General features: G+C 43.8%; 1 protein-coding gene across 1 annotated transcript in view; it reads left to right on the top strand.

Moving 5' to 3' along the window:
- The window catches only part of RNF144B (ring finger protein 144B), an 80,408-nt gene that overhangs the window by 28,330 nt on the left and 38,022 nt on the right, over positions 1 to 14,056 (top strand). Inside the window, exon 3 of the mRNA XM_007089770.3 lies at positions 10,494 to 10,598. Coding sequence (XP_007089832.1) covers positions 10,494 to 10,598 — 105 coding nt within the window. The remainder of the gene's footprint in view (positions 1 to 10,493; positions 10,599 to 14,056) is intronic.

Below are 14,056 nucleotides of genomic sequence, written 5' to 3'. Positions count from 1 at the left end.
AGTTATTGGATTACTTGTGCTGAAAACAGATCTTTACGAGGCTAATGGCTGCTCCCTGCTCTGATCAAAAGGTGCTTACAGTCTAGCAGATTGGATTCACTTCATTGTGCAGCCTGGATCGGTCTGCAGCATTTCCAGTGCATTTCTCTTCAGGGCTATTTCCATCACTGAGTTTCTTAATTTAGGTGTTTCATGGTCACCTGATGTAAAGATAGAAGTGTTTGATCACTCTTGCTTGGTGGGAACTGGAGGTACTTTTTATTGGGGACCAGACTTAATCTCCCATATTGAATGACTGTTCTCAAACTTACAAGGTGGATCTCAGTACCCTTTTCCAAAAACAGGAACAGCACTATTTTGGGTTTAGTATTTAAAGGATCTCAATTAGAGCTTTAACTTTTGCACATGTAACTTCCTTCTTAGGCTTCCTTTACTGTTTCTTCTGGAACTAGCTGAATGCAGGTATTCCCTATGGACATGTTGGTTAGACAGGATTCTTTCGGTGGGTGATGGGTATTGAGGAGGGCACCTGTTGGGATGAGCACTGGGTGTTGTATGGAAACCAGTTTGACAATAAATTTCATATTTAAATAAATAAATAAAATAAAATAAAAATAAAATAAGGCAAAAAAAAAGATTCTTTCCTTCCTGTGGAGCTCATATTTCTGAATATTACAAAAGAACTTAAAGGCAGTGATAATGGACACATCTTCCTTGATTAGACTTGAGAGCATGGATTGAATTGAACTAGAGGTTTTCAGACTTGGTTGCATATTGGAATCACTGAGAGTTTGAAAACACTGATGCCAGTTTAGCAAGACTGCAAGATCAGTACACAAAAATTAGTTGTCTTTCTGTACACTAGCAAAGGATAATGTAATGGCACATTAAGACAATCATTGGCAATAAGTTCAAAAGGAATAAAATACTTAGGAATAAATTTAACAAAAGAAGTACAGAATTCATACTCCAAAGACTACAAAACATCACTGAAAGAAATTCAAGAAGACTAAACAGACAGACACTCAATATTCATGATTAAGAGACTTATTAATACAGGCATACTTGGGAGATATTGCACGTTTGGTTCCAGACCACCACAATACAGCAAATATTGCAATAAAGCAAGTCAAACAAATTCTTTCATTTCTCAGAGCATATAAAAGTTATGTTTACACTATACTGTAGTCTTTTAAGTGAACAGTAGCATTGTATCTAAAAAACTATGCACATTGCTTAATTTAAAAATACTTTATTGCTGGAGCATCTGATTCTGGATTTCAGCTCAGGTCATGATACCAGGGTCGTGGGATTGAGCCCTGTGGTCGGGCTCCACCCTGAAAGTGTGGAACCTGCTCAAGATTCTCTCTGTCTCTTTCTCTCTCTTTCCCTCTCCCTCTCTCTCCCCTCCCTACCCCTCCTCTCCCCTCCCCCCCCCCCTTTTCCCCTGCTTGCACTCACACACTCTCTCTGTCTCATAACAAAACAAGCAAAACAGCAACAACAGCAACAAAAATACTTTATGGCAAAAAATGCTAACCATCCTCTGAGCTTTCAGCAAGTCATAATCACCGATCACAGATCCCCATAACAAATATAATACTAATGACAAGGTTTGAAATAGGGCAAGAATTACCCAAATGTGACACAGAGACATCAGGTGGGCAAATGGTGTTGGAAAAATGGCACTGATTAGCTTGCTCAGTACAAGGTTGCCATGAGCCTTCAGTTTGTAAAAAATGTAATATCTGTGAAGCACAATACGTGAGGTATGCCTGTATTGTTAAAATGGCAGCAGAATGGATCTGCAGGTAGGATTCCTATCAAAATCCCAAAGATCTTCTTTGTGGAAACTGATAAGCTTATCCTAAATTTCACATGGGAAATTAAGAGTCCTAGAATAGCCAAAACAATCTTGTAAAAGAATAAAGTTGGAGAACCCTCTTCCCAGATGTCACACTTAACTGTAGCACTATGATAATCACAACCATGTAACACTGCCTTAAGGATAGACAGGTTGATCCATGGAATAGAATTGACAGTTCCAGAAATAAATTCTCATGTTCATTGTCAATTGATTTCCATCGAAGGTGCCAAGGCAATTCAAAGCAGGAAAGAATAGTTTTTCAATAAATGGTGCTGGGATAACTGGATGTCCATTGGCAAAAGAATCAAGTTGGACTGTTTCTTCACACCTTGGACAAACATTAACTCAGATAGATATGAACAAAAGAAAAAAAATTGGACTTCATCAAAGTTAAAAACCCTTATGATGGACATCCTCAAGAACATGAAAAGATAAGCCACAACTTGGGAGAAAATATTTGCAAACCATATCTGATACGGGACACCTGCAGAGTATACAAAGAATTCTTATAGCTCAATAATAAAAACAAATCGCCCAATTAAAAAAGGGCAAAGGATCTGAATAGACATTTATCCAAACAAGTCTGGATCAAAGAAGTCTCCCAACTTTGGGTGCCAGTCACAAGCCCTGGTTGTTAACTGCACTTTTGATTGACTGCACATGAATCAGAGGTTCCCATGACGACCTCCTTGGCTTCAATGGATTTGCCAGAGGAACTCGGAGAAGCATTTTACTTACTAGATTACTGGCTTATGATAAAAGGGCAGAACTCAGGGACACCCAGAAGGAAGGCACACACAGGGCAAGGTGTGGGGGAAGAGCATGAAGCTTCCATGGTCCCTGAAGTGCATCACTCTTACCAAATCTCTGTGTGTTCACCAACCAGTAAGCTCTCTGAAACCAGCCTTTTGGGTTTTCATGGAGGCTTCATTACATAGGTGTGACTGATTGAATCAATCACCAATGGCCAATGATGTAACCTCCGATCTCTCTCCCCTTCCTGGAGCTCGATGGGTAGGACTAAAAGCTCCGGGCCTCTACTCATGGGGTTGGTGCCATTAGCAACCAGCCTGCAGGTGACCCAGGGGCATCCCAGAATCACTTCATTAACAAAAAGACACCTTTATCTCTCTCGCTACTCTGGAGATTCCAAGGGTTTTAGCAGCTCTGTGCTGGAAATGGGAAGGATATATTTGCGTTTCTTATAGAAATCACAGTATCACAGCTGCCCTTCCCATCAGTGTGCACTAGTTTCCAGTTTTTCTTATCTATCAAAACATACCTGTCTTCTATCCTTTCAAAGCTCTGCCCTCTGCTAGGAAACTACTGCCTTATCTGACTAGCCTGTGTTAAAATCCTCCTGCACTAATTATTTGTGAATGGTGACCGGATCATTCTAGAGACAAGGTTTTCATGAAAGAAATGTAAAGGTTGAAATTTCTTGTAACGTTGACAAAGTGAACTGTCAATTCTGAGTGGAGAGAGTGAGATTTTCGTAGCTACGTAATTATATACACCTAATTTTTAAGTCCTAATCATAATGAGTGCTACAAAGGAGACATAGAGTGTCTTCAGTCTTGGAAGGTTTTAAACAGGTGACAGAATGGATCAGATTTAGATTTTTTTAAGTTTGTTTATTTTGAGAGAGAGAGAGACTCTGAAGCAGGCTCCACACCAAGTGTAGCCCCGACTTGGGACTCGATCTCATGAACTGTGAGATCGTGACCTGAGCCGAAATCAAGAGTCGGATGCTTAACCGACTGAGCCACCAGAGCACCCCTCAGATTTAGATTTTATAGAAGTTCCTTTTGCCATCAGTGTGGAGAATTAACGAGAGGCAAAAACAGATATGTGAAAACTAATAGACGAACGAAGGCCGAAGCCCAGGTAAGGGGTAATGGAAAGTGGCCTAGGGGCAGGGCAGAAGAGCTTGAGAGATTTGAACAGTCCTAATCAGTACTTCAGAAAAGGGATGGGTAGGACTTCGCAGTGTGTTAAGTCATGCACTCATGTGTTCTGTAAGTACCTTCTACGTGTGTTTTCTTTTTGGATCCATCAGAGAATAAGACAGTGTCCCTGTACTTGGAGCTGAATTTCTAGGAAGCCAACAAGATGATACACAGGTAATGGTAAGTGCTGTGAAGAAAAATCAAGCAGGGTGAGAAGGCCTGATGGGAAGGAAAGGTGGGCCTTTTTAGCCAGTGAGGCCTATCTGAGGAGGCACCACTGAGCAGAGTCCTGAAGGACGCAAGACTGAGCCATCTGGGGGGAAGGGCATCCCAGGGAGAAGACATCAAGAGCAGGTCGGACATGTAGTGAGCAGATTCCTATTCCCAGAGTAAAGGAATGTGGTAGAAATGAACTCAGAACAGTAGCTGGGAGTTAGAACAGGTAGGACCTTGTGAGCCATGGTAAGGAGTCGGAGAGGCCGTCTACATGAGATGCACACTCATTGGAGGGTTTGGGGCAGGAGAATAAAACATGATTTATGTTTTAGAAAGGCGTAGAAAGAGCACCTTGGCTTCTGTGTGGAGCAGAGGCCAGCAGGAAAGCTATCGCAGAGGTCTTGGAAAGGGGTGACTGTGCCTTGGAGTGGTGAGAGATGTTTAGCTGTAGGACACGTTTTGGTTGTAGCATTTGAGAAAGAGAGGAATCCGGGACGTCTTCGTTTTTGTTCTGGCTGAGTAACTGGGTACTTGGTTGCATTTACTGAGATGGGGAAGACCGGGGATGTGGGGCAGCAGGTCAGGTGGAGAAGGGGGATTCAGAAGCTCTGGTAGCTGTGAGGGTGTGGTTAGACAGCCTGACGAGGACATCTCCTAGGCATTTACTGGATGCAGGGGTAAGAGAAAGAGGTGCCATAGAGGATCCGTACGTTGCTGGGGTGCGGCTGGGTGGAATCACGTGCCATTCACAGAGCGAGAGAATGCAGGGCAAGGACAGGATTTGGGGGACAGAACAATCCTTATCATTACACATGACGCTTCAGGGCCTGAGAATGTTTCTGCGTTCTACCACATTAAGTGGAATGTCGACTATTTCAAAGAAAAAACTGTTTCCTTTTTTTGGGTCATCAGTATTTTCAAAAAGTACTGTTTAAAACATTTCCCTTAGAATTTATTAGCTGTTAGGAACATTGCATATTTAGGCGTCTGTTTAATGCTATTACTTAATGGAATGTAATTAAAAAAAAAAAGTAAATGAGAGTTGATTGCATACACAGCAAAGGAGCAGTGGGCAGGACAGCAAGGGAGAGATGGTCTTCCAGGAGGCAGAGGTGGTGGGGGCTGTGCTTAAGGAGAGAGGTGGGGGGTATGGGAACATCTGGCATTTTCCTTTTTTGGTACCAGTACCCGCTTGCAAGTAGCCCATTGGTCAGCTAGGGCTTCTGGCTGTTTTGAGGGGGTCACTTAAGGAGCCTGTGTGCGTTCAGCTCAGTGGTCACTGTGGGCACTTTTCTCTTACCCAGGTTTCCATTGCTCAAGCCTGTTGCCTAAGGCAGTCTCTGCGTTCCCCCCAGACAGATGGACAATGACAGATCTTTGGCATTTGGATGGAGGTCTCCTCTTCACTAGCTGCTTCATTCGGGAAGGGGGCGGGGATGTACACACTATCCCTCCCTAAATGTGTCCGTCCACCAAGGGTTCTGTGCAGTTAGGGATCAGAGCATGGTATTAGATTAACGTGCTGATAGGCGAGCTAGGTGAAACTTTGTGGTGCCCGGGTCCGTGGGATACAGCGGGAGGGGACCCTCGTGGTGTGGGCTGGGATCTTTGGTGAATCTTCACTTGTCTGTGGAACTGTGGGATTCACTCAGACGTGTAGGGGTGGATCTTGCCTGTAGATCAAGATGGTGGCCAGATCCACGAGGGGTAAAGGGAACCTTGGGGGCCCGAGTCAGCCATGAGACCACAGCGTGTGTGGATTTGCCCTGGCTGAGCTGCTCTTGCCAGCTGGGAATGGAGCCCTTGCGGGTGGGGCGGGGGGGAGAAAAGGGGTCTTTGACCCTCACAGGCGGGGACAGGCTGACCTGTTTGCTCTCAGACCTTCAGGCCACACCAGGGAGCTGCCTTGGCCAGAGACCTTCAGTTGTCTGAGGAGGACTAGGGGGAGGCCTAGGAAGGGCTGCAGAGAGAGAAAGGAGAGGGAGGGAAGGATCCCTCTGAAGGGCAAGAGGACCAAACCCTCACCCTTTTGGGCCTGGGCATCAGGGTGGTTCCCCCTGGGGCTTCAGATCCTCACCCAGGAGTAACCTTGGCGGGAGGTGGTCAGTTCTGCAAGGAGTGCTACAGTCCAGCCACCAGAGAAAGTCCCCAGAACCGGGGGAGAGCCCTGACCCCGTCCTGGCAGAGGTTCCCCGGGAGGACCCCCAGATGTGGGGTGACCATCCAATGGAGGCCCGAGTTGCAGGTGGTGAAAGAACTCAACTGAGGCAGGACTAGGAGATAGAAGTTTGTAGAATACACCGTGAGGGAGCGGCAGGCAGGATAGCAGAGGAGGGGCTGTCTGCCTAGAAATGTCGTTTTTGTTTTTTAATGTGACTCCATGGTGGTAGTTTTCTTTTTTCTCTTTCTTTCTGCCTTCATTTACAGTCTAGATGCTTCAGCCAGAGGTCTTGAGGAAGAGAGGGAGGGTTTGAGGTTCAATTTTTAGTGAAAGGTAACGAAAGGCATCCAACGAACTGAAGGCACTTGAAAATTCAATAAGAAACAATCACCGGGTCTTGTCCCTCTTTGCCTTTGACTAGAAATGCAGGCTCACAGTGATGGGGAGTCAGGTTCTGTCATCGCAACACTTGGCAGCTTATGGTACATACCTCCGTCTCAGACCAGTGTTTCTCAGAATTAAAAGGGCGTGTAGGGTATATACATATATATTATACCCTGTAGTCAGTGTATACAGCTGTAACTTCTCTCCTAAAATCATGGTTCACGTGATATTGTGGCCACAAGAGTCCTTGATGGCAGCTTGAGAAGTTACTGGGTTTACATGTCGTGGTTGCCGTACCCAAGAACATGACATTAACAAATAGAATATCTGTTGCAGGGGTGCCTGGGTGCCTCAGTTAAGCGTCTGACTCTTGATCTTGCCTCAGGTCATGTTCTCACAGTTCGTGGGTTCAAGCCCCGCATTAGACTGTGTGCTGACAGTGGGGAGCCTGCTTGGGATTCTCTCCCTCCCTCTCTCTGCCCCGCCCCTGCTCACTTGCTCTCTCTCTCAAAATAAATAAACTTAAAAAATTTAAAAAAAATCTGTTGTAAACTCTTGGGAAAGCTTATAGTTCAATTTTACAAGTTTGCAATATACATTGAAATGATTTTTTTTTTTTTTTTTTTGCCTGTACAGGCTCACATGGTCTATAGTTTGTATTTAACTCTAAGCTTTTTCAGTAGATGCAAATAGTTCTTTTTTAATTTTTTTTAATGTTTAGTTTTGAGAAAGAGCATGAATGGAGGAGGGGCAGAGAGAGGGGGGATACAAAATCCAAAGCAGGCTCCAGGCTCTGAGCTGTCAGCACAGAGCCCAAAACAGGGCTCGAACCCACGAACTGGGAGATTATGACCTGAGCTAAGGTCGGACGCTTAACCAACTGAGCCACCCAGGTGCCTCTGGATGCAAATAGTTCTGAGGAGAGGCTTGAATAGAGGTATATATGATGTTCTGTTACAAATAGCTGTTCTGTTTATGGAGCTTCTGTACCACAGTGACTTAACTGGTTTTCTGAAGGGAGTGGAGAAAGGGTAATCTCAGAAGGCCAAAGGATTAACATTTCCCCAGAAAGCTTCCTCTAGAAAGTCTAAGATCATGTGGAGGTAGAAATAAAACCAAATACCCTGCAATTTAAGAATTTTCAAAGGGTTCCCGTATACAGTATTACAGGTTTGTGTTTGTGTGTACGAGGGTTTTAAGCCCTGTGAGGTAACCATAACAGGTATTGTTGTTGGTTGTTTTTTCAATTAAGAGAAGCAAGTCTGGGGAGCAGTTTAAGTAACTTTCCTCTTGTCACCTGATGGAGTGGAACCATGGCTAGGGCCCAGATATTCTGATAGGCGTTCACGGCACAGTTCACTCTGTTTTCTCAGATACCTCCCCCCTGAGCCTAGAGACCGTACATTTTCAGAGTCTCTCTGCTCAAATGTCAAGGGGCAGCTGTGGGTATCAGGGTGGTCACACTGGAGTCTGTGTGGCACAGGGATGGCAGAGAGGTCCTTAGGAGCAGAGCCGGTGGACAGGCCTTCGCATCGTTGATTCACTCGTCCCTTGGTGTGGCCCTCCTTTCTGTGAGCCAGCTTTGCTGCTCCTCTCGAGTTTGGCCTGTGCCCTGAAATTCTTCCCCGCATTTCCTTGCTCTGGCTCTCCTGTGTTTCCCCTTCTTCTTGGTACAAGAGACCATGTTTAGCGCAGTAACTCCTAGAGCAAATGATCGTTCACCGTTGTCTCCAACAAGAAAGTAAGAGCTAAAATACAGTACCTATATGCAGTCCACTGCCGGAGGAACTCCTTAGACCCCTGTTCCCAGATGTCTTTATTCTCCAGTTCATACCAAATCATCTTTTCTTTTCCAATTCATACTGAGCATCTCTCCATGTCTTTAAACACCATTTGAAAACATTTTTCATGATTCCTCAGTATTCCATTGTAGAATTTAGCATAGTTTATAAAGTGGTGATCATTTATAATTGGGTTCAGAATGGGTTCAGTATTACAGCATCAGTATTCTGACCATAGAATTTATTTAATATTAAGCTTTTTAAAATTTTTTTACTTTGTTTTTTTTTTAATGTTTATTTATTTTTGAGAGAGACAGAGCACGAGTAGGGGAGGGGCAGAGAGAGAGGGAGACACAGAATCTGAAGCAGGCTCCAGGCTCTGAGCTGTCAGCACAGAGGCCAACACGGGGCTCGAACTCATGAACCACGAGATCATGACCTGAGCCAAAATCAGACGCTTAACTGACTGAGCTACCCAGGTGCCCCTATTAAGCTTTTTTTTTTTTTTTTAAATGTTTACTCATTTTGAGAGAGAGAGAGAGAGATAGTGCGCCTGTGAGCGGGGGAAGGGAAGACGGAGGCCCTGGGGCGGTGCGTGGAGAGAGAGAATCCCAAGCAGGCTTTGCACTGTCAGCATGGAGCCCAACATGGGGCTCGAACTCACGAACCCTGAGATCATGACCTCAGCTGAAATCAAGAGTCGGATGCCTAGAAGACTGAGCCACCCAGGTGCCCCAGCAGTTAAGCTTTTATAAAAGGTTGGTACAATAGCAATATTTGTAATGAGGCAGGTTGATACATAAGTGTATAAATTTGAAAAATCTGAACTCAGTTTTAAATGATCACCACTTTAGAAGAATCATTAATTCATCGACTAGCTTATGTATTTTTTCGGTGTTGTCCTCCAACATGTGTGCTTGACCTTTCGTCATGCACACAGAGCTCACCAATTATGAGCAAAATTGAGAAGATCAACTTCTGGATTTCCTAAGAGTTCCGTCTTCTGGAACGGTGGCCCTCAATCTCCTGTGGGTGTGTTGGGCTGGGTTGGGAGGGAGAAGGGGGGACTCGGAGGTTTCCCTAATGCTGCCAGCCCCTCTCCTGCCTTCTCAGTCTGACCCCGTCTTCATCCACTACCCACGATCCACGTACAATAGGCAGTGAGAAGACTAAATTTGTTCTTGGTATTATCCCTCTTCTTTCTGGATTTCTTTTTTCAATCCAGTTTCTTCTTTCCCCAGGTTCTACTCAAACCTCCTCACCAAAGCATCCACCAAAGCCCATAGTTTTGGGAAGGTCTCATTCTCCCAAATTGTCTTTGACATTATATTTCCCAGGTGTATTTGCTATTATGAGTGTTCCTACATAAGTCAGTGCCTTAATCTTACAATTGACCCTTGAACCACACAGGGGTTAGGGGCCCCGACACCCCTCCCATGAAGTTGAAGATCTACATATAACTTTTGACTCTCCCAAAACTTGCCTACCGTTGACTAGAAGCCTTCCTGATAAACAGTTGATTAGCACGTTTTGTATATGTATTATATACTGTATTCTTGCAATAAAGTAGGCTACAGAAAATATTAAGAAAATCATAAGACAAAATACATTTGCTGTACTGGACCGTATTTATTAAAAAAAAAACCCTACATATCAGTGGGCCCATGCAGTTCAAACCTGTGTTGTTCAAGGATCAGCTGTATTTTGATTCTGTCTGGCTCTCTCTGCATGAGAGTCACAGGGTTCTACTTTGGGGCAAAGGACTACTAGGTAAGAACGGAATTAGGAAGTCCTAGAAGTTAAAAAAGAGAAAAAGTAAAGAGAAGGCATTTGCCATTAGTGCAAAAGAGTGGTTCTTCTTTGCCAAACCTGTGGGGGATAAAATGTGTGAGCTTACAGGAGTTTGACTTGTGGCCTTGAATAGACTCGATATTGAGGTCATGCATAATTAACCGCCTGTCTTGCCTTCTTTCCAAAGTGATGGCTCTTACTGTTCACACTTGGGATAACTGATGTTTCCTGAGTCCAAGAGCCCCAGGACTGCCAGGGAAGGAAGGAAGAGGCAGCAGCGGTTACATAACCTTGGTGCTACTGTAATGCGATGGGTAATTGTCTTTTTTCTTCTTAACTTCTAGTGCTTGAAGCAGTACCTGCAGCTGGCAATCCGAGAGGGATGCGGGTCTCCCATCTCTTGCCCCGACACGGTGTGCCTCGGCCGCGGGATCCTGCAGGAAGCGGAGGTACGGATGAGTGCCGTGCCCTTCCCCCTTTCCTGTTGACATTATTCCGTAGGATCTTGACTCTTTATGTACTTCCCCACCAGGGAGTCTAGACACAAAATACAGAGGCTAACTTTTTAAAGGAGTACTTGATTTCTGCATACCTATGGATCCTTCATATAAGGTGTTAAAGCTGTATCTCAGATCTGTCTATAAATGCCGTCTGAGTGTTGGAGAAGCTCGAGAATGGGCGAAGGTGCTAGAAACCACATTTACCAAATGTGTGCTATGGAGGCTGAGTAACGAGGAGTCTTGTGATCTTTAAAGATAAACAGATGACAGATTTCAACCAGTTATAGACATTAGAAATAGTGCCATCCTACAAAGGTAGACTGAGTCGGACGATTTCCACAGGAGTTTCGTTTGATCTTTGTTGGGCATCAGAAATGTCTTTTTTGAGTGAGTTCTTCCCCCATTTTCTTAAGACTGTGATCTCTTTGCTTCGTTTCTTCAATCCCTGATCATTAGCTTGCGCTTGAATCTGCTTTTAATCTTCAAGTCCTGCCACTTTAAATCAGAGGATAACCAGCTCTTGCCCATTTTGGGGAAATTTGTAAGCCTGGGAAAGAGGGCCCAAGAAACAGAGGAAATCAGTTATTCGTTCGGCAAACACTGTGCATCAGGTGCTCTTCTGGAATCATTCGTAGCTGGTATACCATCCAATCCCTTCACCAAACTTAGGAAATGGGAGCCCAGAGGGTTTAAGTAATTTTCCCAAGAGTGCGTATCTAAAAAGTAGAAGAGCTAGAATTCTAATCCAGTTCTTTCTGGCCACCATAACTATTTGGCTTTAAGAGTGGAATGAGGTAGGGGCGCCTGGGTGGCTCAGTCGGTTAAGCATCCGACTTTGGCTCAGGTCATGATCTCATGGTTCATGGGTTCAAGCCCCACGTCGGGCTCTGTGCTGACAGCTCAGAGCCTGGAGCCTGCTTCGGATTCTGTGTGTGTGTGTGTGTGTGTGTGTCTCTCTCTCTCTCTCTGCCCCTCCCATGCTCATGCTCTGTCTCTCCCTGTCTCTCGAAAATAAATAAACATTGAAAAAAAAAAGTGGAATGAGGTAGGTAGATGATATGATAAAGGACTTGGGGACTCAGTGGTATGTATATGTATATGTGGAAATATATACGTATATGTGTGTGGATATGTATGCGTGTGTGGATATGCTTTGTTTACAAATACATATTCTGTTACATACATATCCTTTGATCTGTAAGCTAAACAGTCCAAAAGATGTTAATAGACCCTTTGTAATCATTCTGCATCTGGGTCTCCCATGTTTGGCTTATAGACTATCACTGAGGTGGTGCAAGTAAGCTTGACATGGTTTTTAGGGAAAAATGAAAAGAATACATAATGGTTTAGAAGTGATTCATTTTAGGAAAACCATGAAATAATTGAATTTTTTGATAAAAAAGTAATCTTGAATACATAATCCTGAGGTGAGAAATATTGGTTACTTTTGTTTGAGGAAAGGGTGGAAGGAAATTAAAGTGGAGAAAGATTGAGTTAGCTACCAAGGATACTATTGATTTGTACAACTTGGAAATGGGTTTTAAAATAAGCCTTGGGGGTTCAGGAGCATCGTTCTATGCACAGTCCTTCTAGAAAAGATGCTTCCTCTTTGATTTGCTTCTCTGATACTCTCATCAGTGAGCTGTGTTTCCTAAGCATGCAGTGACCTGTGTCAGGTCAGGATAGAGACTCGAGTAAGGCCGGCCCAGCATTGCCCTCCTGAAGCTTCTGATCTAGCAGAGTGGCAATTAACCTGGTGACAAGTAAGATAGTTCTAGTAAGTCAAATGCCTGACATGAAGCAGGCAGCAAGAGCTGTGTCTCATAGGAAATCCTAGTTAATTTATGTATGCAAAGTCTATTAAAAATAAGTGAAATGAAGAGTTTGATGAAGTTTCAAAGGCATTTGAAATGAGCCACATTCCTGTGTTCTGGACCTTGAGCTCTCCAATCCAGTAGCTGCTAGCTCCATGTGGCTGCTTACATTAAAATTAATTAAAATTAAATAAAATTAAAAATTCATTCCTTTGGTTGCACTAGTCATGTTTCAGGTGCTCGGTAGTAACCACATGTGGCTCATGGTAGCCTGATTAGACACCACAGAATACAGCATCTCCACCATTGTGGAAAGTTCGGTGGCATGGCGGGTTCTAGACTTTTAAAAAAATGGATGGTAACCACTAGCCACGGATACTTGGGTTATCAAATGTTAGAGCCCATGTGTTTAGGCAAGTGAGTGAAGACGGTCCGTGGTTTGTCTTGCAGTTCTCTAGAACAGAGTTCGACTTTTCTGATTTTCTTAGTATAGAATTTTCTTTTCACACTCCCCTGCAGTTCTCACCCCTGTCTTATTTCTTACCCTTTTCCTGTTGTACATCCTCATTCACACTTCCCTGGTACTCTGTGTACCCAGTTTGACTCTCAAAACGGTTTTAACTTTTAGGCTGTATGGAAACCAAACAAACCCATAGTGTCTCTTAGAAATTACCAAAGGCTATTTGACAAAAAACAGAACAAAAACATCCTCCGAACTAAAAACTATGGTTATTTCTTCAATTCCTTAAAGTCTGTTTCCCATTAGGTGAGCAAGAAGGCACCCAAGGCATTAAAGGACCGTTTCTGTACCCACTTGCTGAAGAGCCTGACTAAAGATAGGCACGGATGTGTAGTAATCAAAGTTCCTAACCAACTGGCCACTTGTGTTTTCCCGCAGAGTAAAATATTGTGGGGGTAGTAGTGACGGTCTCTCATTTTGAATTGAGACATGAATAGGGTATTATGTTAGAGATATTTGGTAGCTTTATCAGTTTATATGGGGCCACTTGTTTTTAAAAATTAATTTTTAATTCATTGATTAATTTGGAGAGTGTGAGCAGGGGAGAGACAGAGAGAGAGAGAGAGAGAATATCTTAAGCAGGCTCCATGCCCAATGCAGAGCCCAACGTGGGACTCCATCTCAACTGTGGGATCATGACCTGATCCGAAATCGAGAGCTGGATGTTTAACCCAGGCATCCCTGGGACCACTCCTTTCAAAGCAGATACCACATACACGTGAACTTGGGCTGGACCATCTTCCTTTCTGGCTTCCTTTATATCAAGCTTTCTCTTACATAGTTATTATAATAGATAGCTCTTAATCCAGATATGGTCAAGTATATCACAATGGCATCACCCAACTCATTGCTTGACTGGATTCTGTCTCTATAACTACTTACTGTGCCTTTAAAAAAATGTTTAATCATACAGGTAACGCGGAGACATACTTTGCATGTTAAAAATAATGATGGTTAAGACTCGAGTTCCCTTGGTGCTGCTGCTGTTTATGTTACCATGTGCGTGGTTCTTCATCATCCATTGTCTTCTAAGATGCATGGTAGCGTAACATTTCTTTACCTTCAGGGGACGC

This window comes from Panthera tigris, chromosome B2 (assembly GCF_018350195.1).
Source record: "Panthera tigris isolate Pti1 chromosome B2, P.tigris_Pti1_mat1.1, whole genome shotgun sequence".
NCBI classification, from domain to species: domain Eukaryota; kingdom Metazoa; phylum Chordata; class Mammalia; order Carnivora; family Felidae; genus Panthera; species Panthera tigris.
This window is presented reverse-complemented; position numbering and strand designations above follow the sequence as displayed.